The sequence below is a fragment of the Hypanus sabinus genome, chromosome 15 (genome assembly GCF_030144855.1).
Source record: "Hypanus sabinus isolate sHypSab1 chromosome 15, sHypSab1.hap1, whole genome shotgun sequence".
Classification (NCBI taxonomy): Eukaryota; Metazoa; Chordata; class Chondrichthyes; order Myliobatiformes; family Dasyatidae; genus Hypanus; species Hypanus sabinus.
This window is the reverse complement of record NC_082720.1, coordinates 65,996,018-66,023,413: the sequence shown is the minus strand read 5'-3', so window position 1 is coordinate 66,023,413 and position 27,396 is coordinate 65,996,018. Positions and strand designations below refer to the sequence as shown.

At 38.9% G+C, this 27,396-nt stretch overlaps 1 protein-coding gene across 1 annotated transcript in view; it reads right to left on the bottom strand.

Annotated features, from left to right (window-relative positions):
• LOC132405566 (uncharacterized) overlaps positions 1 to 25,510 on the bottom strand; it is an 82,456-nt gene extending 56,946 nt beyond the window's left edge. Inside the window, exons 1-6 of the mRNA XM_059990473.1 lie at positions 25,428 to 25,510; positions 15,036 to 15,135; positions 10,756 to 11,097; positions 7,060 to 7,329; positions 4,238 to 4,576; positions 3,899 to 4,159 (exon numbers count right to left, since the gene is read on the bottom strand). Of these exons, the coding sequence (XP_059846456.1) occupies positions 3,899 to 4,159; positions 4,238 to 4,576; positions 7,060 to 7,329; positions 10,756 to 11,097; positions 15,036 to 15,123 (1,300 nt within the window). The 5' untranslated portion in view covers positions 15,124 to 15,135; positions 25,428 to 25,510. The remainder of the gene's footprint in view (positions 1 to 3,898; positions 4,160 to 4,237; positions 4,577 to 7,059; positions 7,330 to 10,755; positions 11,098 to 15,035; positions 15,136 to 25,427) is intronic.
• Between the last annotated feature and the right edge of the window lie 1,886 nt (positions 25,511 to 27,396).

Sequence of the window (27,396 nt, the reverse complement as noted above, 5' to 3'; positions counted from 1 at the left end):
TATTATTATTATTATTATTATTATTATTATTATTATTATTATTATTATTATTATTTATTTGTTTTGTTTTTGCTCTTCTATATTATGTATTACATTGAACTGCTGCTGCTCAGTTAACAAATTTCATGAGACATACCGGTGTTAACCTGATTCGGATTTTGGTGGGATGGTCTTGAACAGGAGGGTACAGCCTCAGATTAGAGGGGCGCCATTTCAAAACAGAGATGCGGAGAAACTTCTTCAGCCAAAGGGTGGTCAGCTTGTGGAATTTGTTGCCACATACAGCTGTGCCGGCCAGGTCGTTGGGTCTACTTAAGACAGAGATTGATAGATTCTTGACTGGACATGGCATCAAAAATTGTGGGGAGAAGGCCAGAACTGGGCTTGAGGAGGAGATAAAAAAAAGGATCAGCCATGATTGAAAGGCAGAGCAGACTCAGTGAGCCAGATGGCCGAATTCTGCTCATATGTCTTATAGCCTTATGGAATGCTCCTGATACGATAATCATTTTATCCCTGGAAAATCTTTTATAAAATGGATCAAAACCTTAAATATTATTCTTCAAGCTAAAGTAGTGACAAATGGTGAAATTTCAACATCATTTCACTTAACAAGGTCAACTAGACAAGGCTGCCCATTATCACATGCCCTATTTGTATTGGCGATAGAACCATTAGCTGAAATAATTAGAACAGACTTAGATATTGTGGGCTTCAGAGTTAACCAAGAAGAATATAAGATTAATTTATTTGCTGATGATGTTCTGATTTATTTAACAAACTCATTGCGATCATTGCAAAAATTATCTTTTAGATTGGAAGAATATGGGAAAATATCAGGGTATAAAGTAAACTGGGATAAAAGTGAAATTTTACCCCTTACAAAGGAGATTATAGTCAATGTCGACTAGTAACTCAATTTAGATGGCCAACAAATGGTATAAAATAAGAGTCGATAATGATATAAAGAATTTATATAAACTAAGTTATTTACCATCATTGAAAAAACTAAAAGAAGATCTTGATAAATAGATGATGTTACCATTAACATTAATAGGTAGAGTTAATGCTGTAAAATGAACAAATTTTCTAGATTACAATATTTATTCCAAACATTACCAATACAACTGCCTCAGAAGTTTTTTCAAGAATTGAATAAGTGTGTGAGGAAGTTTCTTTGGAAAGGAAAGATGTCAAGAATATTGTTGGAAAAATTGACATGTAAATTTGATTTAGGAGGGTTACAACTTCCAAATTTTAAGAATTATTACAAAGCAAATCAACTTCGATTTATTGCAGCTTTTTTTGTTGAAGAAAAACCGGCATGGATTAGAATAGAACTAGATAAGATAGGAGAAAATATACCAGAAGATTTTATATATAAATGGGAATCCAAATGGATATGGGAAAAGAAAGAATCTCTTATATTAAGACATTTGATTGATTTATGGAATAAGGTAAATATGGATGATGAAATAAAGAAATCCTTATTAGCAAAAAGAACTTTAATTCAAAATAGGCTTATTCCTTTCTCAATGGATAATCAACTTTTACATAACTGGTTTCAAAAAGGGATCAGATATATAGGTGACTGTTTTGAAGGAAGTATATTGATGTCATTTGATCAATTAAAAAATAAATATAAATTATCAAATAACACTCTTTTCTGTTATTTTCAATTAAAGGCCTATTTACGAAATAAACTGGGTCAAATAATGTTAATGCCAAAACCTAATGAAATAGAAATCTTAATTCAAAAAGGAAAAATTAAAAAAATTACATTTTGTATGTATAATTTGATTCAAAAACAGACAATTAAACCAGGAATTCATAAATCAAGACAAAAATGGGAAACTGATTTGAATATTATTGATGAAAAAAATTGGTCAAGACTATGTCTTGATAGCATGATAAATACAATAAATGTCCGACTTAGATTAGTACAATATAATTTTTTAGATCAATTATATATAACACCACAGAAAATAAATAGATTAAATTCAAATTTATCTGGCCAATGTTTTCGATGTAATCAAGAAATTGGTACCTTTTTACATTCTACTTGGTCCTGTTCTAAAATTCAACCTTTTTGGACAAATTTAAGACTTTTACTGGAACAAATTATTGGAATACAACTCCCACATAGCCCAATATTATTTTTATTAGGTGATATTGAAGGGATAATATCGAAACCTAAATTCAATAAATATCAGAAAAAATTTATAAAAATTGCATTGGCAAAAAATTGCATTTGGCAAAAAATAGCCAAAAAAGCTATTGCAGTTACTTGGAATTCAGATTCATATTTAACTATGGATCATTGGAATAATGAAATATATAGCTGCATTCCACTTGAAAAAAATATTTATAATTTAAGAAATGAATCTCATATATTTTTGAAAATTTGGCACCCCTAGCTATAAAAGATAGGGTTAAATATATAGGTCCTTTGAAGATAAAATTATAAGTTATTTGGGGAAAATAAAAACTAAAGTTATTTTGAACTCCATGAAACATGTGGGGATCCTCTGATATCCAGGCAATCTTTCTATCTTTTTTCTTTTTTTTTCTTTTTTTTTCAAAATGGGGTCTAAGGGGGGGAGGGTTAAGGGGAGGGGGAGGGCCAATATTAATTTTTCACTATTCTAATATTTTATTCATTTTATGTAATTCTCTTAAAAAATTAATAAATAAATAAAAATCATTTTATCCCCATTGTTGAAGGGGACTGTGCAAAACTGTATTTAATCACATGCTATTATTCTGCATTTAAGGAGTAGAAAATGTACTTTGAGTTCAGTGAGAATCTTTAAGAATTTCTTTAAATTACCTCTTGTCATTGTGAACAAAGCCATTTTACATTGACACTCCAGTCTCTGTGTGACTAATTCACAGCTGCAACACTAATTGCTGGGATACCAAATATTACACTGAAGTATCACTCTCTAATCTGACCCAGTTCAGGTCTGATACAAGATGGGAGAGGAGAAGAATTTCTCAGTTGAACATCAGTTGGATATTTCAACATTTTGCTTACAATTTGAGATTTTAAAAGATTTGTCATTTAAATTTAATTTTAAGAGCTTTTAACTACCTTACAGTGTTTGAAGTAGAGTCTCTGTACCGGGTTGCCTGCTACCCAGTCACTCTTGGAACCTTGTCATTAATGTCTAGAATGTGTTCAGCATAGGTCAGCATGGGCATGAGAGAAGGTGTATAGTGATTGTAGCTGTGGGCCTGGTCCAGAAATCCAATGGAAAGTATCCATTTTACTGTCATTACCCAATGTTGTCCTGACTTCATGAGCCTCCCAAGAGAAACAGTGATGCAGGGACAAGGGACATTTCAAGATTGCTTCTGGGGACACAGAAGAATTATCCCGTGGTCCGTATTACAATCCTGTTTGATTGGGCTGTGGAATTGTTATTTTTCTCGTAGTTTAACTTTGTTATGTTTGTTTATATTGTAATATAATCACCTATATAAATGTGATTGCACACTGAAATTTTAAGTGGTTAAAGTTACTTCTATATTTCTCTGGAATATTCTTAGTTTCAGAGTCATGCATCATGCTCTTCTCATCTAGATAGTTAATTCAATAATTCTTAATGTTTTGGTTATATTCCAGTTTCAATGGTCTGCTATAAGATGACCAGATCACCTTTGTTTGCTCTCTTTTTTCCTTTGTTCCTGCTATATTTAATAAAATGATCATAAGCAACATGTTTTACGCCTTCTGAAGAATATGTGGATCACAAAAGCGTCAAGATCAACCAGCCGCATTAGACAGTCTCCCACAGAGGATATAAAGAGGATTCACTGCTGGCAAATATGACTATTCATGGCACAAAATGTGGTCATGTTTCTCAATATGAAGAGCAAACCTGCAGTAACTCACCACTGAGCTCCTGATAATACGGAACAAGAATCCAGAGCCTGTCTTGAACAAACACACCACATTTCCATTTTCCTCTTCTTCTCTCAGCTTTATGTATGATCAGACTCAGTGATTTCTCTTCTCCATTTAGTGTCTTTTCTCCAAAATTTTCACCATCTCCATTGATCCAAACCAGTCTGGTTGATGCACTGATGTCAGAGATAGAGCAGGTCAGGGTAGCGGTGTCTCCCTCAGTCACTGTCTCAGACGGTTCAGCTGTGACTGTGGAAACAAGCAGGCTATTTACATTTTAAACAATGACTTAATTGGTAAAAACAACTCCAACATTCTGTCACCTACCTTTCACTGTGATTAACTCAATGGTCAGAAATATATATGATCCAAGAGAACATATGTAAATTCCGGCATCTCCAAACAGAACCGGGGCAATCTTCGCACTGAAATTCTTGCCATCGAATTGTTCCACTGAGGCCATTAGTCGATTGCCAAAGTCAGTGCCATGGACATTGATGGGCTGATGTTCTGTTGCAGATGCTATTTGTTTCTGATGGCTGTGTGGTTGACGCGATGACCAGGTCCACACACCACGACCGTATGCAAAACGAGAATAGCAAAGCAGGTGGAGTTCACTGTAATCTGTGCTGGGACGATAAAAGGTGTAACGTCCCCCATATAAATCTGTATCAGAGAGACAGTGGAGAACACAATCGAATTTTATTACAGTGTATTTCAGAGACAATAAGGAACAATACTCAAACTCATTAATTTAAAAATTATTTGTGGTTTGTTCAGTTGTTCAGGATTGAAATGTTGACATCTTGTTAATTCTATACAAAAGCAAATTAAATATGAAAAAATATAATTTGCAATTTGCTTTCAATTTTTTTCAAATTTCACATTTGACAACTCTTACCATCAGTGACCAGGAGGTGGGTCAAGTTAAGGCTGTGGACAGAACAGATCGATGAGGATTGATCTCTAAAGGAGGGATATTTTTAATGGGGTGGGTTTTGCCATGAAGATTGAGCTCGTCTGGCATTTCAGTAACTCACTCTGTGAGTATCCCCTAACCGTCACTCACTCTCACACAGGACTAGTGTGTTACAACCATGAACACAGACACTCCAACCTTGTGTACACCCTAAATCATGTCACAGAGGGAGACAAACTGATTAGCATGGGAGAATTCAACATCACGTACAGAAAAGATCTGCAAGGAGGAGAAGAGTAAAATCTAACTCCAACAGAACCCAGCTATTGGCAGCTGTAGCTTGGGTAAAGTTTTACAAAATTCTTGTTCCCTTTAGGCAAGTGGAATCCTCGTGTACGAGTTCTAATTATTCAGACAGGACACAACACCAGAGTTTCACAAGTTTTGTCTACTTCCCTCCACAGATGCTGCCTGACCCTCCGAGTTCCTCGTTTCTTTTTGCTCTGGATGGAAGCATTTGCACTCTCCTGTGTCAGATATGATGTTGTCCCAGGAATGTCTAATTCACACAAATCCTCTCCATGGGCCTGGCCCTCTTTACAGTCACTCTGACAGCAAGCTGGATGAGTTCAAATCAACATTCTCCTGGTGTGCATTTAATAGATTATGTATTTAATATTTCTCAGAGGTCTGATCCAACCATTTTCTTCAAGTCCTTTCACTTCTTCCAAATGTCTGTCAAAGCAGTTTCCTCTTCCTTCCCAATGCCTCCCTTCCAGATTAACACACACAAAATGAGGAAGAAACTCCTCAGCAGGTCAGTCAGCATCAACAGAGAGGAACAAACAGTCAATGTTTCAGGCCGAGACAGTTCTTCAGGAACTGAAATGAAGGGAAAGAAGACAGAATAATATAGCAGGGGAGAGGAAAGAGTACAAGCTAGAAAGCGATTGGTGAAGCCAGGTGAGTAGGGAGGGGCGATGAAGTGAGAAGCCGGGAGGTGAAAGGTGGAAAAGACAAAAGACAGAAGAAAAAGGAATCAGATAGGAGAGGAGAGTGAACCATGGGAGAAAGGTTAGGAAGTGGGGAGCCAAAAGGAGGTGATAGGTAGGTGAGAATGCGAGAAGAGGCAAGAGGGATGCCAGAGTGGAGAATAGCAAAAGGGGAAAAGGAGAGGGAGAAAAATTAGCAGAAGTCAGAAAAATCACTTTCAATGTCAAAAGTTTGATGCTACCCAGGTGGAATATGAGGTGTTGCTCCTCCTCCCTGAGAGCAGAGGAGACCATGGACCTACAGAACAACTGCTTGTAATTAAAATGGCTGGCCACCAGGAAATCCAGCTTGTTGCAGATGGGGCGAAGACAAAATGGCCTTCCAATCTGCCTCAGGTCTCACCAAGGTAAAGGAGGCAGCATCAACAGAAGACAACCCCAACAGGTTTGCAGGTGAAGAGTTGCCTCACCAGGGAGGATTGTTTGGAGCTATGAGTGGAAGGGAGGTAAGAGCGGAATGGGCAGGCGTATCAATTTTTCCATTTACAGGGGTAAGTGTCAGGAGGGAGATTAGTGCGGGGGACGAATGCTGGGGAAGGAGACCCACACGCAGATTCTGTTGCTTCTCTCTGTTCACCAGCTGCCTTCCTCCTCTCTCATTGCATCCTCTACCCACCTTCCCTTTATTCCCATTATTCTTGTCCATCCCTCTGCCAGTCACACTCAGTGATACTCTGCTCTCCCTCTTCCCAGACAAATGCTGATCTAAAGCCTGAGTCCACAGCAGTCATTTCACACAGTATCAGGACCAAGCCGAAAGGGTCACGGAGGGAGAGAGGACAGTTTGTTGTTCAGTGTTGACGTTTGAACAGAGATCCCAGTGATGAGTTTGAGCAGGAAGTGCTGGTGATTGTCATGGTGACTCCACATTCTATACAACACTTTGACATGATGCTGTATCAGGACCTCACTCTAAAATACAGATGGACTGATGGAAATTTAATCTATCAGAATATTTTAATGATCAAATGTGACAGAAGAAACTCCTTCCTGTGCGCTGAAACAGACACAGAAACAGTCAGACAGCTGCTCCGCAGAGATATTTTGGAAGCTTCTCTCTAACTCTTGCTGTAACTTACATGGGACAGTAGGTCACGGACTATAATCTCTCAACATTACATGAACCACCTATGATACAAGTGCAATCTTAGTATTTGACATTTGAATTCAACACTTACCCATGTTTACAGTAAAATCTGCTTTGCTTGTACCAACAACATTTCCGTTTTCCCGCACTTCACACTGATACAGCTTCCCATCCTCCACCGTAATGTGTCGGAGCATCAGATAGACGGTGTTATTCAGCTGGCTCTGATCAGTATTTCTCCTGCTCTGCTGGGATGAATCAACTGGTTTCCAGTGGAGACTGACGGTATCCGGGAATCTGGAGATGGTACAGCTGAGGGTGACGTCACTGCCCTCCACAGTAAACTGTGGACTCGCCTCAACTGTGAGAAACAGACCAATGAGATTCAGAGTCAACGGTGACGTGTACAGCCCAATGATCGGGCTCGAACTGAACTGAGAATGTGACCATCAAGGAAAACTGCAGATGCTGGAAATCTGAAATATAAACTATTCTGATGATATGTCTTTGATCTGAATCATTAACCCTTTCCACAAGTGCTGTCTGATTGGCTGTGTCTTCCAGCATTTTCTGTTTTGAGTTCAGGATGTTTACGTTTTCAGCGGTTCTGCAGTATGTGTGCATCCAAGTTGTGGGATAGCACAGCAGGGCCATTAAAACTCAGCCCAGCTCAAGCTGGGTTAGTGGGGCAGAGCAGAAACCGGGACCTTTCCCCTGAACCTGCTGGAGTGTCAGAGTTCAGCTCAGGGACACACCGTATGAGGGGGCTTGTGACTGTAGACACCCCCAGTGGGCATGGAGATGGAATCTCACCAGGGTCTGGTGCACTGGAAATGTAGTGCCTGTCTTCCAAGGATTACCATATTACATGGAAAAGGCACCAGTCTGACTCTGTCCTCAATGTGCCAGCACACTTTAATAAGTCGACCTGACACATGCCCGAGAGACTGTGGATTAAAATGACATCTAAGGTCATTCCAGTCACACAATTATTTAAATTGATGAGCTGCCAGAATGTACTGAGCAGGTCTCCAATCATTGAGCCTCCATGAGGAAGGGCTCTTTGGGTGTGATTGGTTCTCTAAATGTCTACCCTGACTTTCAGTCCCTCCTTGAACATGGCATGAAATAATGAATTCCAGGACTGTATAATTTAATGGACATTCTGATGTGGTGAATTCAATCTGGTGTGATTTAATTCCAGGAACAATGGTCTGGGGCCAGTCCTTTGGTCAGAATGGCACTTCAGGACCCAACTCGACTGTTCCTTAGTCTGTCTGACAGCGGCACATTGTGAGCCGGAGGAACTCAGCAGGTCAGGTAGCATCTCTGGAAAGAAATGGACACAGACTGTGCATTTGTCTGCATGGATGCTGCCAGAACTGGCAAATTTCTTCAGCTCTTTGTGTATTGCTGCAGATTTCAGCATTTGTAGTCTTTTGTGTCTCCATGAGACAGTGACCGTCCCGTCATTTAGAAGTCAACACAGCACCAACACAGCAGGTATCAATGTTTATCTTCATCCCTGGTCTTCAGACTGGATTAGTCTGGGATGTGCTGAGGGAGTTGGCAGCTCACACTCACTGCTCTGATTCCCCAGGGTCCTACACTCACCTGGCTGAGATCTATGAGGACAAAGATTGTCTGGGAGCATTTTAGAACCAATCTACTGTGCCATATACTGTGGCATGGTCTAATTGAATAGTTTTGTGTCATATAATTGGGACAGACTAACCCCATCTGCACAAGTGTGGAGAATCATCCACAGGAGGCGGAGTCACACTCCCAATGTTTGTCCTCTGCTGAAGCTCCAAACTGTTGCAATATAGTTAGTGTTGAATTGTACCAACTATATTAATATTAAATAATCAAATATGTTCATTTATTAAGCACTTAACATACAATATCTTTTGAAAATGCATCTAAAGTTAACAAATTCATATCAAACACAAACTCACAGAATCAAATAATTTCCTTCCTTCCTCCCTTTTCTTCTCACTGCTGTAAATCCCCTAGCGAAATGAGTAACCTCACAGATCCTGCACCAGCTCAAACCAGGCACCAGGACCATCAGCAGTTTTCCCACTGTCAGTGCCAGGGAGTATCAGTGTATTCCTGTTACACCCTGAGTGTCAGTGTGGAGCACAGTGACGGGGAGCGCCGGCAGATTCAACTCCAGGAGAAGTCAGCAATTCTAGGAATTTCACCTTAGGAAAAGCACGGACGTAAGTCATAAATTTGTTCACATATCCCACAGGGAAATTCCAGCTATTCTCTGTGTGACTGCTGGTGGAACCTTGCAGTCTCAGCATGGTAATTTTGAGTCAGGAATGCAAATGAGTTTCGGATGCAAATGATTGATATCTTTGTCTTTGTTATTTCTCCCTCAGCTGTCCTCATGAACTCTCTGACAGAGCCCAAATTCCACAGACAATACACCAGTGAAAATTAAGAGATTACTAGACAGGTATATGGAGGAATTTAAGATGGGGGGGGGTGGTATATGGGAGGCAGGGTTTGAGGGTCAGCATAACATTGTGGGCTGAAGGACTTGTAATGTGCTGTACTGTTCTATGTTCTATGTTCACTGGGCTTCCTCATTGACCTTGACAGAGTGAGCCATTGACATGGTCCACTGGGTAACACCGATTAGCAGTTTCAATGTCCAGTCTCACCCCAGACCCACTGGGCTGAGATTTATTACAAGTCATCAATGTATTTCAGAACACAATTCAGTCCATATTAGACCATGCCAGTTAACAGACCATGATATTCACTCTAGGATAGATTCCTTGGCTTCCTGTTCTTTTGGAAAATTGATAAACCATGTTCATGTTAGAAGCAATGAACAAATGTTTTTTTTTGCTGTTTTAGTGGGAGATTTACTCTGATTATTTCCATAGAAACATGTTATTGTCCCCTGTCTGGCCCACTCACATTTAACCCCAAATTTTTCATATTATTTTTGAATTTGTTTCCTCAGCTGTGTTTGAATCAAAGTGGACAATCCGGCAAGTTCAATTGGGTATTTTCTAATTCTCAGATTAATGGTGCCAGAATCCAGATCCATCCGTGGGTACAAGTGTCTGCTTCTCTAGTGTGACACCCTGTTCCACCAGGCCCTGTCTGTTTTTGGAAAGGTCCCAGTTTCCAGATGTCCTGCCCTGAATGTGGTTTCTATTCCCAGACAACAGGGCCCTTCCCAGTCTCTTTCCCTCACCAGCCTCCGTGAACTGCACATTCCCCACACCTTCCTCCCTTGTTTCCGTGCTCCACAGTCCTCTCCTATCAGTTTCCTTCTGCTTCAGCCCTTTGCCTCTTCCACCTATCACAGCCCAGCTTCTCCAATCATTCCGCCCCCTTCCCCATGTACCCACTCATATCCCTCATATGGATTCTCTTAACACCCACCAACTGTTGCTCCTTCCCTACCCCACCCTTTTATTCTGGCTTCTCCACTTTTCCTGTCCATTTATTTCCTCACGAATGGTTTCAGCCAGAAACATAGACAGTTCATTTCAATTTATAGATGCTTCCTGACCAGATGAGTTTCTCCAGAATTTAGTGTTTGTTGCTTCTTTTCCTTGCTGTTCCTGATGAAATAATCAGGCAAGATTTGCTCCTGTCAAAAACTTCACAAACAGAGATCAAGAATCCTCATCGTATTTGTTTTAATGAGTGATTCTCTCTTCATCGGGTGAATGAAATCTCTTGAGACTCATGATCTCTCAGCATTTTGCATGAAATCATTTGCAGGGAAAGAGAGATGCTTGTCTGACCCACTCACCTTTGATTCCAAATATTTCGTAGTATCTCAGGATTTGCTTTGTCGGCTGTGTTTGTGTCAAAGTGAACAATCCCGCAAATTTAAAGTTGGGTCTTTTAATTCTCAGATCAAAGGTGTAATAATCCAATTGCACTTTATGGTAGAAGTCACTGTGGCTCCAGTCATAGTTCCAATATCTATTCCAACGGCCTGAGTAGTCTCTAGTGAAAGTCACCAACTTGTGGGTGTGCTGCCCTGAGTGTGGTTTCCATTCCCAGACTAATGGGCCTTTCCCAGGATTGTCTGGGCCTTTTAGTACAATGTCCTCTCCCTGATCCAAGAAATAAATCTGATTTCTGTTTCCTGTTGGAAAGAGAAACAACAACTGAATGAATATTTAAGGCACATTTCCTTCATGCAGGTCACTAATGTTGAAGTTCATTTATTTCCATTCCTTTTTGATCATCCACAGAACCTTCAGTGAGGCAGACACAGCATGTGGAAATCTGTCAGTCTGGAATACTGCAAGTAGGCTTTTTCCACTGGGGCTTGGTGGTTTTACAACTAGAGTTCATGTGTTAAGAGTGGAAGGTGAAAAGTTTAAGGGCAACATGAGGGGAAACTTTTCATTCAGAGGGTGATGAGAGTGCAGGATGAGCTGCCAGTGCAAGTTCGATTTCAATGTTTGAGTGAAGTTTAGTTAGGTACATGGATGTCAGAGGTATGGAGGTTTATGGTCCCAGTGCGGTTTGATTGGAGTAGGCATTGTAAATGATTTATACATCGAATAATGGGCCAAAGGGCCTCTGTTTGTGCTATACATTTTCTATGACTCTATGACTTTGTGTGGTTAAAATGGATAAAAAGATCTCAGCCACGGACTCAGAAATCTCTTTTCTTTTCTCCTTCCTTAACCTGGGAAAGAACCCAGCAGACGCTGGGGAATCGTCTTCCACAAAGGGAATAAACATCTTATGCCTGGGAATATCAACATACGCTTCCCCGATCTTAGTTTCCTTCATATCCTCCTCACTGAAAACTGATGCAAAGTTCTTGCTTTGTACTTCTCCCCATTCTCCTTGCTTGTCGAGCACATTTTCACTCTGTTATCTAACAAATAAACTCTGATCTCAAACATCCACTGCCTTGTGGCTATTCCCACTCATGGGGAAGTGGGGAAGGCTTCGGGAAGGGAAAAATCCAGAGCTGGGGTCCCTAAGGCAGTCCTACTGTGAGTTCAATGCTGACTAGCAACTCCTGGAATGCTGCGGATACCAAACTGTATTGGTCTCTGCTGTTCCTTTGGGTTCATCAGATGCATCAAGAGGGGAAACTTTCTACATGGGCAACAGCTTGCTCTCCACATCGTACAGCCCAGGCCTGTGTATTTAGACAACTAGGATGCAATATCCATGGTCAACTCTGACCAAGGGAGGCCTAAGCACAGCTCAGCATAAAAAGCAACAAATCAGAGTGGATTAATAATAAGCACATTTAGTTTACATGCAGCAATGGAAGACTAGCACTGTACAATAGCAGGTGATAGCTTCAGAAAAAAAAATAGTCAGCATAGTCACTCCTTCATACACAAGTGTTAGCTCCTGAACGTCAGTTCAAGGATAGAGTGTATCCTGTACATCAGTTTAATCAGTGCACTTGGCATTCTTCCAGTAACTCAACTGCTTGTCTTTCTGCAGTTTGTTATGTACTCAAAGTCTATTGGCTGTATGTTGCACAAACAGTATAAGCAAAGAACTCTGGTACAATTCATTGTTCTTCACCATTCGTGACTTCTCAGCTAGTGAAGCAGTTTATACCCAGATGCAGCAGTACCTAGACAATATCCAGGCCTGGGCTACAAGCAGCAAGTTACATTTGAGCCATGTAAGTGCCAGTTGCTTGACTATATCCAACAAGAGAGGCTCTAACCACCATCCCTTGACACTCATTGGCATCACCATCAGATTATCCCCTTCTATAAACACCTTGGGAGTTACCATTGACAGGAAACTGAACTGGTCTGGCCATATAAACACTGTGGCTACCAGAACATGTCAATGTTTAGGAATCCTCAGCGTGTAACTCATCTGCTGACTCCCCAAAGCCTGACCACCATCTATGAATCTCAGTTCAGGAGTGTAATGGAATACTCACCACTCACCTGAATGAGTGCAACTCCAAGATGCTTGACACCATCCGGTAAAAGTCAGTCCACTTATTTGCTACACCTTCCACAAACTTATAATTCCTCCACTGTCAACAAACAGTTACAGCAGTGTGTACTATCTACAGGTTGCACTTCAACAATACACAAAAGTTCCTAAGGTAGCACCTTCCAGACCCATGACCACTACCATCTAGAAGGATAGAACTGCAGATACCTGGGAACACCAGCACTTGGACATCCCCCTCCCATTCACTAACCATCTTGACTTGGAAACATGTCACCATTCCCTCATTGTTGCTGGGTCAAAATCATGAAATTCCCTTCCTACTCACATTGTGGGTGTACCTACACCTCAGAGTCTCTGGTGGTTCAAGAAGGCAGCTCATCACCACCTTCTCAAGGACAACTAGAGATGGGTAATAACTGCTGGCTTAGCTGATGATGGCCACATCCCGTAATTGAATAAAAATAAAATTCATATACTACGTCGAGAAACTCTGCTGGATGCACAGAACTAATACTGTGTGATCTAAAACTCAGTACAGCATTGTCCTGGTCAATACCGAGGTGATTAAAGATATCAACTCAAATATCTGTTACTTTTACACTTTTCATAATCTCCCCACACTCTATTAATTTATCTCCCACTGTCTTTGTGGATGGAAGCCAATCTCCTGGCAGATACAGCACTCTGTTTGCTTTTGCTGTCTTCAGCATCAGGTGGTTGCCAGGAGATAGATAGCTTGGTCATTCGGGAAAAAGCTTGCAGTGGGACTGAAGACAGCAATTATTGTGTTGGATGGAGTGTGTGTGTGTGTGTGTGTGTGTGTGTCTGAGTGTGTAATATTTGTTCTTCTTGTATTGGATACCCCACATGCAATCCACAAGTTTGGAGATAATGGAGGGTTTGAGAGAGGGGCTGATGATCTTGAAGTTGTGTCAACAGTTGACTAGTGGAAACCAGAATCAGTTTTCGGTTGGTGTCATCAAAGAGGGGCATAAAGATGAGAAATAGGAGGGTCCCAGGATAGGTTATCAGAGGGAGCCAGAAAAGCCTGTGTGGAAGGTGAAGTGAAGATAATGCAGGTGAGTCTCAAGATGTGGACGGAACAGGAAGGCGAGAGCCCTTCCACCTTGCTGGACAGTGGTGGGGAGATTTTGGAGGAGGTGCTGTGGACGACTGTAACAAAGTCTGCAGACAGACTGGGCAGAATAAAAAGGGAGAGTTTCCCTCAGCAACATACTCTCTGGCTGTTACTTCTGACTTTGATAAGAACTATGTTGGTGCAGAATGAGAGAGTCTTGATGGGAGGAGCACAATGGTGGCAAGGATTGTGAGACATTAGCACATTCAGGGACTCAGAGAGGAAAGTGAGTTAAACCCTGTGAACAAATTGACATGAACAATAATGAAGCATTGTTTCAAAGTTTTCAAAGATACATTTAATGTCAGAGAAATGTATGCAATATACATACTGAAATGCTTTTTCTTCTCGACCATCCACGAAAACAGAAGAGTGCACCCAAAGAATGAATGACAGTTAAGTGTTAGAACCACAAAGCTCCCCCCAGTTCCCCTCCCTCCTGGACCTAACCTGCAGCAAGTAACAGTACACCCTCCCCCTACTGGCAAAAAAAAATCATCGGTACCAGCCACTAAACACTCAAGCATGAGCAAAGCAACAGCAAAGACACAGACTTGCAGTACCCCAAAGACTACTTGTTTGCCAAGTATTCAAAATACCACAGGCTCTTGCTCTCCCTAATAAGGGAGAAAGAGGTGTCTCCGTTTAACCACGAGAGGGGAGACATAAGAAACAACTCATTGGTTTATGATGTTGAAACCCCATTGAGTCACTTTTTCCAAGCACTGTGCCCAAAGATCTCCCATCTTTGGGCACACAGCCATAGATCTTCTGACTCCCCTGACAACACATCAATCTCCTGCCGTGACACCAGCCTTCTATCCACTTATCTCCAGAGCCATGAGATCTTGAATCTCCAAAGGTGAGCTAAGATCTTGGGCTGAACCTCTGGCATGCTGAATAACAGCCAGAAGCGAAACCCCAAGAGCCAGTCCCAGTCCCACAAAGAACCATATTGTGATTGTGATCAGTGAAGGAAAAGCACTTACTTTGTGTGGAAACAGGATGAAGAAGTAAAACAAGGACATTAAACATCAGACTGGCTGAGAAACTTCTGCAGTGAATCCTCAGCCTCATTTTGTGGGTTTCCTGCAAGAAAATAAATGCAGCTTTAGACTGAGCAACCGGAAACAACAGACAGCATGCATTAGTACATTGAGTTTCACTGTAGAGAGGGTCAAGTGGGTTACACAACGTGGAAAATTGTTCATCATTTTAAACACAGTGATTCTAATCTCAGTGGCCACTTTTCTAGGGACACCTGTATACCTGCTGGTCAATGCAAATATCTAATGAAACAATCATGTGGCCACAACTCAATGCAGGAAAGCATACAGACATGGTTAAGGGCTTCAGTAGTTGTTCAGACCAAGCTTCAGAATGGGGAAGATATGTGATCCAAGTGATTTTGATTACGCAATGATTGTTGGTGCAAGGCGTGGTAGTTTGAGAACCTCAGGAACTGCTGATCTCCGGTGATTTTCACACACAGCAGTGTTGAGAGTTTGCAGAGAATTGTGCAAACCACAATTTAAAACAACAATGAGCAGCAGTTCAGTGGGTGAAAATCCCTCATTAATGAGCGAAGACAGTGGACAATGGCTAGAAGGGTTTAAGCTGACAGGAAGGTGACAGTAAATCAAATAACCACGTGATACAAGTGTGCAGACAAGCATCTCTGAATGCACAACATGTCAAATTTTGATGTGGATGGGTTACAGCACTAGAAGACAATGCCAGATTCCAGTCCTGTGTTCTGAGAGAAGCTAGTGTGTGTTTTTGGTCGTCATTGATGGGGTTGGCATTTAGACCTAAGACCATAAGACATAGGAGCTAAATTTAGCCATTTGGCCCATCAAGTCTGCACTGCCATTCAATCATGGCTGAAAATTTTTATCCCCTCGTCAACCCTGTTTCCCGTTCTTCTCCTCATAACCTTAGATGTCATGTCCAAACAAGAACCTATCAATCTCTGTCTCAAATACAATCAATGACCTGGCTTCCATAGCTGCCTGTGGTAACGAATTCCACAAATTCACCACCCTCTGGCTAAAAACATTATTGGACATCTCCTTTTTAAATGGTCACCCCTCTATCCTGAGGCTGTGCCTCTTGTCCTATACTCACTCCCCCACCAAGGAAAAATCCTTTCCACATCTACTCTGTATAAGCATTTCAACATCTGAAAGGTTTCAATGAGATTCCCTCCATCCTTCTATATTCCAGTGAGTACAGACTCAGAGCCATCCTCGTATGATAACCCCTTCATTCCTGGTATCATCATTGTGAACCTCCTCTGCACCCTGATGAGCCCAAAACTGTTCACAATACTCAAGGTGGGGCCTCACCAGTGCCTTATGAAGCCTCAGCATCATATCCCTCCTCTCATATCCAAGACTTCTTGAAATGAATATTAATATTGTTTTTGCTTTCTTCACCACTGACTCAACCTGCAAGTTATCATTTAGGGTGTTCTGCACAAGGAATCCCACACCCGTTTGCATCTCAGATTTTTGGATTTTCCCTGATGGTTAGAAAAGTGTATGACCATGCATTTTCTAAGATTGTATTTCATTTGCCACTTTATTGCCCATTCTTCTAATCTGTCTAAGTCCTTCTGCATCCTACCTGCTTCCTCAACACTACTTGCCACTCCAATCTGCAAACGTGTCATCAAAGCCATCTGTTCCATCATCTAAATCATTAAAGGAAGTGATCCCAACACAAACCTCTGCAGAAAACCACTTGTCACTGGCAGTCAACCAGATAAGGATCCTTTTATTCCTAAACACTGCCTCCCACCAATCAGTCAGTGCTTTCACTATGCCAGTAGATTTCCTGTAACACCATGGGCTTTTAGCTTGGTAAACAGCCTCATGCGTGGCACCTTGTCAAAGGCCTTCTGAAAGTCCAAATATACAACATCCACTGCATGCCCTTTGTCTATCCTCCTTGTAATCTTCTCAAAGATACATAACCATGCACTTCCAGCAGTGTATTTCATTTTCCACTTTCTTACCTATCTATCTAATATATACCTAATATATCTAAGTCCTTCTGAAAACCATGCCGACTTAGTCCTATCTTGTCCTGTGTCATCAAGTACTCCATATATACAACATACACTGCATCTCTTTATCTATCCTACTTATAATTGCCTCATAAATTCCAACAGGTTAATCAGGCAAGATTTTTCTTTCAGAAAACCATGCCGACTTAGTCCTATCTTGTACTTTGTCATCAAGTACTCCATAACCTTATCCTTTGCAATTCACTCCAACATCTTCCCAACTACGGAGGTCTGGCTGACTGGTCTATAATTTTGTTTCTGCTGCCTTCCTCCTTTCTTAAAGAGTGGAGTGATATTTGCAATTTTACATTCCTCAGGCATCATGCCGGATTCCAAAGATTTTTGAAAAATCATTGCTAATGCCTCCACAATCTCTAATGGTACCTCTTACAGAACCCTAGTGTTCAGTTCAATTGGTTTGGGTGACTTATATACCACAAAAAGAAAACTCTATTACTTTGGTCGCTGACAGATATTTTGTTAGGTAGAATGTTTTGAAAACCTTGACGGGATTCTTCATCTTTGCAGCATAAGGAGTAGGTCACGTTTCTAGCGACTTTCTCTCTTTTAATATATTTTATATCCCACTAACAGATCCCTTTTAGTTCTAATGACTTACTACTTCTACTGAAGGATTTATTATTTCTACTGAAGGATTTTACGACTTAACTACAATGGCCGAAAAAGGTCATTCTCGTATTGAATTAAGAAGCGGCAAGACTTTCCCCGAAATGGAGCAAACAGAACAAACTAAGAAAATGGAGGAACCTATTACACTAGTGGGAATGTTTTCTTCAATACAAGACATGAAGTCGGAATTCGGATCATTTAATATTAAAATTGATAAGCTGACCGGTTCAAACGGGAAGCTCGAAAAAGCTATTTCTACGATTCAAGACTCTCTGAAAAACTTGGATTCTTAACTTCAAACACTTCAGCAGACTACAACCCGAATCGAGAGTGAGCATGATTTATTCAAGCAAACTATTAAAGATCAAGAAATGAAGATATCTTTGATGGAAAAGAAAATCAATGAAATTACCTCGGAACTATCGAAAATGAAGAACAGAATGGTTGATTTAGATAGTAGAGGGCATCGGAGGAATCTGCCTATTCTGGGACTGCCTGAAAATACTGAAGCTGGCGATGTGTTAAAATTCTTTTCAGATATGCTGTATTCACTTTTCATTGAGACCCTCAAAACTAGCCCCTTAATCGACAGAGCCCTCAGAATTCCATTCTCTCGCCGTTCAGCCGAATTACGTCCTCGAGCAGTGGTACTTTGCAATATTACACGACTAAAGAAGCTACTCTTCACGAAACCAGAAAGAAACGGAAATTACTCTTTAATTCAACACACGTTCGTATAGCTGAAGATTATCCTCCTGAAATCTTTGCCGAAAGAAAGAAATATCGAGAAGTTATGAGTGAAATGTATAAATTAGATTTAAATCCCTCCCTTCGCTTTCCAGCAAAGCTGATAATTTTTCCTGAAAAATCTCAACCATTGAGAAGCTACTTTCCTCACGAGGGATGGAAGTATATTAAACACTTTAAAGTTAAGCCTACTGAATAAAATATTAAAGTTACATTGATTATTCAATAGCCAATTTTGAAGAATCTGCTGTATGAATTGTTTATGGAGCTTTTGAGTTAAGTATATTTTATACCTTTTCACTCTCTGGTATGGGACGTGGTCGATTCAATAATTTTTTACCTTATTAATAATGAATACATATATCACTGTTTTGTAGGGAACCTTTATAGTATTGTACTTTAGTGGTCCGTGTAGGACCTGTTGTGTATTAATCTTTTTATTTTTTTTATTTGTTTCTATAATTATAGTTCTAGGTCTGTTATATACATATATTCATTTCTTTTTCTTTTTCGAGAGAAAAAATATTTTTTGTAATATTATTTGCTCGGATTTATTCTTTCTTTTGAATATGTGTTTAAGCTACTTTAGCTGATTCTAAGATGGCCGTTCTTGATTATGTTTTTATTAATGTTAGACACAACATTATAGTAGTTGAATTCTGTTTGTGCCTTTTATTATGGCTATTTTCTGTGGGATTTTTGCTTTTTTTTACAAATGGAGCTGCAAGTTGGAGAACGGGGTCAAAGGTGATTAGTTAGCATGGGACCAGCCTATTGGTTCCTTCCTTTCTATCTATTGGGCGGGGGGGAAGGGGAGAGGTCTATTAGAGTAGGTTTTTTTCTTGATTGGGCAGTTCTTTTGATGGATTTCTCTTTCGTAAATGCGTCAGTCATTCTGGTTGTACCCGCGTGATTTTTGGTTTAATCTGTACTTGCGTAACATTTCTTTTATATGTTAAACTCAATTTGAAACATGGATGTTAATAAAGTTAATATAATATCTTGGAATTGGAACGGTGTCAATCATCCCATTAAGTGTAAAAAGATATTTAAGAAATTAAAAACACTTAATGCTGATATTATTTTCTGTGCAAGAAAATCATATACGAAAACAGGATGGGGATAGATTTTTTCGTTTTTGGAAAGGACCTCTTTTTCACTCATTGTCGGATAGTAAAACAAGAGGCGTTTCTATATTTCTTAGTCCCCAAACCCCTTTTGTACACCTTAATACTACTACTGATTTGATTGGAAGATATTTAATTCTTACTGGTTTATTATGCGAGCAAAAGGTAGCTCTGGTGTGTGTATACGCACCTAATGTAGATAATTCTGATTTTTTAAAGAAACTTTTTTCAGAGTTACCGAATCTCAATGAATATAAACTGATCATGGGTGGTAACTTTAACTGTTGCTTAAATCCGGCGATTGACAGGTCATCAACCAATCCGTCGCTTCCTAATAAAGCGGCAGCTTGTATTAACCCTTTTTTATTAGAATATGGCCTTGTCGATATTTGGAGATATAAACACCCCAGTGATAAAGATGTCTCCTTTTTTTCACACGTCCATCACAAATACACTCGAATTGATTATTTTTTTTTAGATCTGTTAAACGCTGTTGTTGAATGTGCATATGACATTATTGAGCTTTCAGATCACGCGCCTTTAAAGTTAACCCTTAAGCTCCTGGATAGATTTTTGCAAATCTCACAGTGGAGATTGAACCCCATTTTGTTGCAGGATCCAGCTTTTGTTAATTTTATTAAGGAGCAAATTTCTATATTTTTTGAATTCAATATAACCAAAGGAATGTCAAATCTGGTTATATGGGACACCTTGAAATCTTTTCTTAGGGGACAGATAATCTCATATTCAGCAGCCTTGAGAAAGAAAACTAAAGCAGAATTGTTAGTGCTTATTAATAAAATTAAACAGATAGATAAAGCGTATTCAGTTAAACCTACTGAAGACCTATATAAAAGGGTCAAACTTCAGTCACCTTTTGATTTACTTCTGACCTTTCCCATTGAACAGCAAATTTTTAAATCTAAAAGTTTATTTTATATACATTGGGGAAAAACCTGCTAAACTTTTAGCGGGTCAATTAAAGGCTGGGATGGTCAGATGACAGATTTTAAAAATTCGCTGACCAGATAGAACAGAAACTTTAGATTCTTATGAAATTAGTAAGATATTTATGGACTTTTATTCTAATCTTTATAAATCTGAATTCTCTGATAGTAATATCATCATGAATAGATTTTTGCAAAGATTAAACATACTTCAAATTTCGATTCAAGATGCTGATACGTTAGATGCACCTATTAAACAAGAGAGATAGCCAAGGCTATATCCTCTGTGCAATTAGGTAAAGCTCCGGGACCTGATGGTTATATGGTAGAATTTTACAAGACCTTTCATAAAATGCTTATACCACATCTTCATCAAACGTCCACTGATTCTACATCTTCTGGGAACCTTTCTAAAACTTTTTATGAAGCACTAATTTCATTGATTCCAAAAAAAGGTAAAGACCCACTGGAATGTGTATCCTATAGACCTATTTCTTTACTGAATGTAGCTTTTAAAATCCTCTCTAAGATTCTAGCAAATAGGCTTGAGAGTATCTTGCCTAATGTTATCTCAAACGATCAAACAGGATTTATTAAAAATAGGTACTCACATTTTAATGTTTGAAGATTATTAAATATCATTTATTCCCCCTCAACCAAAGAATCTGAATGTATTGTATCTTAGGATGCAGAGAAAGCCTTTGATAGGGTGGAGTGGCCTTATCTATTTCAGGTTTTCAGGTTTTGAAGAGGTTCAATTTTGGTTCAAGATTTATCTCCTGGATTAAATTGATTTATCATGCCCCGGTAGCTGCGGTTCTCACTAATAACCAAAAGTCTCCTTACTTTAGATTATATAGAGGTACCCGTCAGAGCTGTTCCCCTTAGACCTTTATTATTTAATTTGGCCTTAGAACCACTTGCTATTGCTCTTAGGGATTCTAATTCCATGCAGGGTATTAGGAGAGGGAATAAATTACATAAAGTTTTGTTATACGCAGATGATTTATTAGTTTACATTTCATATCCTAAGAAATCTATTGCTTCTATGTTATCTATATTTATGGAATTTGGTACTTTTTCTGGATATAAACTGAATTTACATAAAGTGAGTTATTTCCTATTAATAATTATTTTGATTATTATGATCAAATACCTTTTAATATTGCCAAACACCATTTTACTTAGCTTGGTATCAAAATTACAAAAAAATTTAAAGACCTATATGGGTATAATTTCTTCCCTTTAGTTGAATATACTCAACAGGTGCTTTCCAAATGGTCACCTATGTCGATGATATCAATAGGTCAAATAAATGCTATAAAAATGATTATTCTACCGAAATTTTTTAATATATTTCAAGCAGTTCCCTCTTTTGTTCCAAAAACATTTTTTGATAAAATAGACTCTCTGATTTTGTCTTATGTTTTGAATAATAAAAGCTCTAGAGTGAATAAACTTTTATTGCAAAAATCAAAAAAAGATGGATAACTGGCTTTACCAAACTTTAGGTTTTATTATTGGGCAATTAATATTCCCTATATTACTTTTTGGATTTATGATATAGAGGATCAAGATCACCCTTCATGGTTACAGCTGCAGGAAAATTCAGTAGTGGGGTTTTCATTAACTTCTTTATTAGGAGATCCTCTTCCCTTTTTGTTCTCCAGAATAGGTAAACAAGCTCTTAACCCTATTGTTAAACATACTTTAAAAATTTGGTTTCAATTTTGTAGATTTTTTGAATTAAATAATGTTTTACTTTCTAGTAATATTTATTCTAAGTTCTTTTTTAAACCATCAAATTTGGATAAGGCTTTTCTAACATGGAAAATTAAGGGAATAAAAACTTTTTTAGATTTGTTTTTACAGGACTGTTTAATGTCTTTTTCACAGTTAATGGATAAATATGATATCTCCAATACACATTTTTTCATGTATTTACAGGTTAGAAATTTCTTACGTGATTTTTTTACCATATTACCCCTTGATCTGTTCTTCAAATTTGGCTTATGTTATTTTTCAGTTTAAACCTTTTCAAAAATGATTAATAGCTATCATTTATAAACAGTTAATGAATGCTCGCACATCACCTAATGATAGGGTTCAACGCTCCTGGGAAGTAGAACTTCAACATTCACTCTCAGATAACCAATCGAGTAAAATTTATTATTTAGTTAATAATTCATCTATCTGTGCATGCCATATCTTAATTCAGTTTAAGATAACACATAGGGCCCATATTTCCAAAGATAAATTGGCACATATTTTTCATAATATATGCCCTATTTGTGATAGATGTAAAGCAGAAGTGGCTACTCTAACCCATATGTTTCAGTCATGTGTAAGTTTAAATAATTTTTGGAGGGATGTGTTGGGAATATTATCTAAAGTTATAGATATGGATGTTCAACCTAATCCACACAGCAATTTTTGGGATTTTCTCAGAGGAAGCAAGCAAAGTGTCTGCCTCCGCCCAACATGTGATAGCTTTTTCAACTTTACTGGCTAGGAGAGCTATTTTGCTACACTGGAAAGAATCTAACTTGCCCACTGTTTTCTATAGGCTCTCCTCCGTCATGTCATGTTTAAGCTTGGAGAAAATTAGAAGCCGGACATTTGATACATCTTTTAATTTTGAACAAGTCTGGCGACTTTTATTCAATATTTTCACATGATTTGATTTATCTTTATTTACTTATTTTTCTTTATTCTCTTTGGAGAATATCCTTGTCCATGAAGGTTCGGAGATGACTGGAAAGATGTGTTTTTTTTTCTCTCTCTTTTTTAAGCTTATCTTCATTTGGACTGCCCAATCTTTCTTTTTCTTGCTTTTTTTTTTCTTTCTCTCCTTTTTGTTTTAGTCTGGTTGGTGGGGTTTTTCGTTCTCTATCAATAAAATTTCTAATCTTTTTTTTTTTACGATTGCTTAGAGGAGTTGTAATTTCTCTCTGACCATTTTATATATAACAGCATTATATATTACGTATTTGAGTTTGATATTATATGTTTTTTGTCTTTAATATTGCTGTTTATATATATTTTATATTACCTACTTGTTAAACTCCTCTTTTGATTTGTATTTGTATATTCTTTATTTGAAAATCAATAAAAAAGATTGAAAAATGAAAAAAAAATGAAATGAAAACCTTGACCATGGAACACTTTAGAATCTTTCCAACACAATTACATGAGTAAACAATTCCCTTTTGTGGGCTCTGCCACTGGCATATTGTCACTACTGTAATAGAGTCACAGATACCACAACACAGAAACAGGCCCTTTGGCCCACTTTGTCTGAGCCAGACTGGTCTTCTGCTCACTGCCATCTATCTGGACTCAGGCAATAGCCCTCCATACTTCTCACATCCATGAACTCTGTCTTAAATGCTGTAATTGATTTCACATAGAGTCATAAAATCACAGAACACTATAGCAGAGAAACAAGACTTTCAGGCCATCTCATCTGTGGGAACTCTAATTCTGCCTGTTTCCATTGACCTGCACCTGGATCATACCCTTCCATACCCCTCCCAACTATGTATTTATCCAAAACTCTCTTAAATTATATAATCAAACCTACATCTACAACCTTTGCTAACAGCTCATTTCACACTCCTGATCCTCTGAATGAAGTTCCCCATCAGATTTCCCTTGAATATTTCACCTTTCGTTTTAACCCATGACCTCTAATACTCATCCCACTAAACCTCAATAGAAAGAGTTTGCTTGCATTTATCCTACCTATATCCCTCATAATTCTTCTAACTCTATCAAATCACCCCTCATTCTCCCACACTCCAGGGAAAAAAGCCCTAACTATTCAAACTTCCCTTATATTAGGTCCTCAAGTCCAGCAACATCATTGTATCTTTTTCCAGCATTTTTTCCATCTTATTGATAACTTTCCTGTATGTAGGTGACAGAAACTGCTCCCAGTACTCCAAATACGCCCTCACTTTTGTCTCAAACAGTTTCAGCAAACATCCCAATTTCTCGACAAAATACTCTGATCTATAAAGGCTAATGTACCAAAAGCTCTTTTTAAGACCCTTTCTATTACTGACACTACTTGAAATGAAATATTGCCCTGCATTTCCAGATCCCTTTGCTCTACTGTATCCTTCCTCAGTGCCCTATCAGTCACTGGGTAACTCCTACCTTGGTTTGTCCTCCCAAAATTCACCACCTCACACTAGTCTGCATTATATCCCATCTGCCATTTTTCAGCATGTATTTCCATTTAGTTTCTATCCCACTGCAAGCTTTGATGGTCTACCTTGTTGTCGACTACCATTTTCGCTTGGAGCTTGTTCCACACTTGCACAACCTCTGACTGAAGAAATTCTGGAATTACTGCTGCCATTCTACGAATTTAACTGTGCATTAAAAAGCTGTCCATTTAGTTTGTCTGTAATGTTCATCCACACCCTTCCCTGCAAAATGGTTTCAACTAAGTCTAACCTCATTGCTCAGGCCATGAACTGAAGAGGCAGTAGAACGGTGAGGGAGAATGAAAACCAGAGCATTGGCGGGGAAACAGGAAAAATTCAAACCATTTTGACATTGAAGCTATTTTATTGGCCAAGTAACAAGAAGGAAAGATTAAAATGTGTATAATATGGGAGTCTGGTCATTGATCTATGACAACCCTCCTTTAGTGCAATTAAGAGAAAAAACACAAGAAAAAGAACAAATAAATAATGTTTTAACGCCCATGTTTAATCAACAGTAAGGCAGACTGCAACAATAGAACTGATTGAAAGTGTGAAGTATCCAACAGTACAAGATAATTAACACTGAGTTAACCCATTGGAACCTATCCTTTCCTTCAAGTGAGATTGCATTGAGGTCACCTACCTTGTGGGAAGATACTGGTGAAGGAGCCCAAAGACTGACTTAGAATCTCCGAATACTGAGACACAGAACAGGCTGAGTTCCCCAGACTCTGCACTGTAAGTGACAGTGACTCTCGTGAAACCACAGGGCAGGCGAGCTTCCTCTTCCTCTTCAGCTCAGGGTTCCGGCATCACTCATGTTAAGTGTATTTGAGACAATGAAATATCAATGTGAAATACCAAATTGAATAATCCAAAAATGGGAAGTTAATGAACTCAAAAATGTTTTGGAAGACTTTAGATTTAGAACATCATTATGTTAAAGTTTTGAAAGTATATCAAAAGTGTAAGGTAATGGTAAATGACAGACTATGTCATTATGAATGAAACATGGTCAATTTTGTTAGGTTCAATGTTTGTTATTTGATTGTGGTGGCCCAGTAGTTTTAAACTGTATCCAGATACAACACCACTTGGCAAACTTTAGGATGAAGAAAATAAAAAATGAGCTTGATTTGATTTATAAAGTCATAAAATATTTTCAAAGTTAGTCCAGTGTTGAGTGAGAGTTTTTAGTTTTACCCATGGGTGAAGTTCCAGCCATCTGCTTTGCAATGATTCATTTTCTCCTGTGCCTTGTAGTGCTTCCCATATCGAATCTCACAGAGTGCCTGTGGTGAACTACATATACCTGTCTGGACACGCCCCACCCTGCTGACTGCTCCTGTGGCTCCTCCCACGGATCCCGGTATAAAGGCGATTGGAGACACCGCCCTGGCCTCAGTCTCCAGGATGCAGTGTGGTGGTCAATTGCTGCTTGTTCTTTCTTCCAGCCAATAAAAGCCTATATCTCGCCTCATGTCTCAGAGAGTTATTGATGGTGCATCAGTGCCTCAAGACCTTCACAGCTTTTGAGAATAATTTGCGTTTGCTGCTGCAATGCCAATTCAAACTAAAGCAAATTTGCAAATAATTTTCATTTACCTAATATCTAGTTACCCCCAAGTAAAACAAAGCTTATTTAACAATGTTTATTCATTGCTTTCTATTTAAACAGTGTTACCTGAACTACAAAGTTCTTCATTTAAAATAACTGAAGAAATTCCCTTGAGCTCTTGTTGAGTGTGTTGATTAACTGACGTTTTACATCTGTTCTGAGAACTTAACCAACTGAAAACTACTGCTGTGAAAATTGCTGTCTATCCATAAAGTAATTAGGAGCAGAATTAGAACATTTGATCCATCGTGTCTGCTCCACCATTCCATCACAGCTGATTTGTTATCTCTCTCAACTCTATTGTCCTGCCTTCTCCACATAACCGTTGACACCCTTACTACTCAACTACCTATCCAGCTCTGCATTCAGTATACACATTGACTTGGCTCAACAGCGGAGTGATTCTCCTGGCCCTGCTGATCTGCTCTCACTGGGTTTCCACTGTTGACAAAGACACTCGTTCTTGCAGTGATCTCCACAGCTTAATCTGTGTCTGTCTGATCCCCCTGAGTTTATCTTTGGCAATCTGAACAGTTACTTTGCCATTTCAACAGACATTTCCAGTGAACAAAATGAGGAAATGGGCAGTGAAGATTGTTCCTCATTTTATACTGTCTTAGTCACAGCTGTCTGCAAATAATGGTCACTAGGCTAAATATTGACTGATAATTATAATTTCCCCCAGATATCGTTCTTCTGTATTTTCTGTCAGTTTGGCTAAAGAGCAAAGATTCACAGATGCGGACAACAAAGAGGTGGTCATGGGAAGCAAGAGAGCAGCTATGGGACTGGTTAGAATCAGTGGACTGCTCGTGTTCAGGGACTCATCTGTTGATATGAATGAGTGCAGCGTGGTTGTCACAGACTTTGTTAAAACATTTTACATGAATGAGTCCCCATAAAATCATTCAGAATTTTCCCAAGAAAGTTGCAAGAGGTCCAAATAGTTAGACCAGCAGAATAGTTAAGCCATCTTAAATGTGAAGTTAGTTCC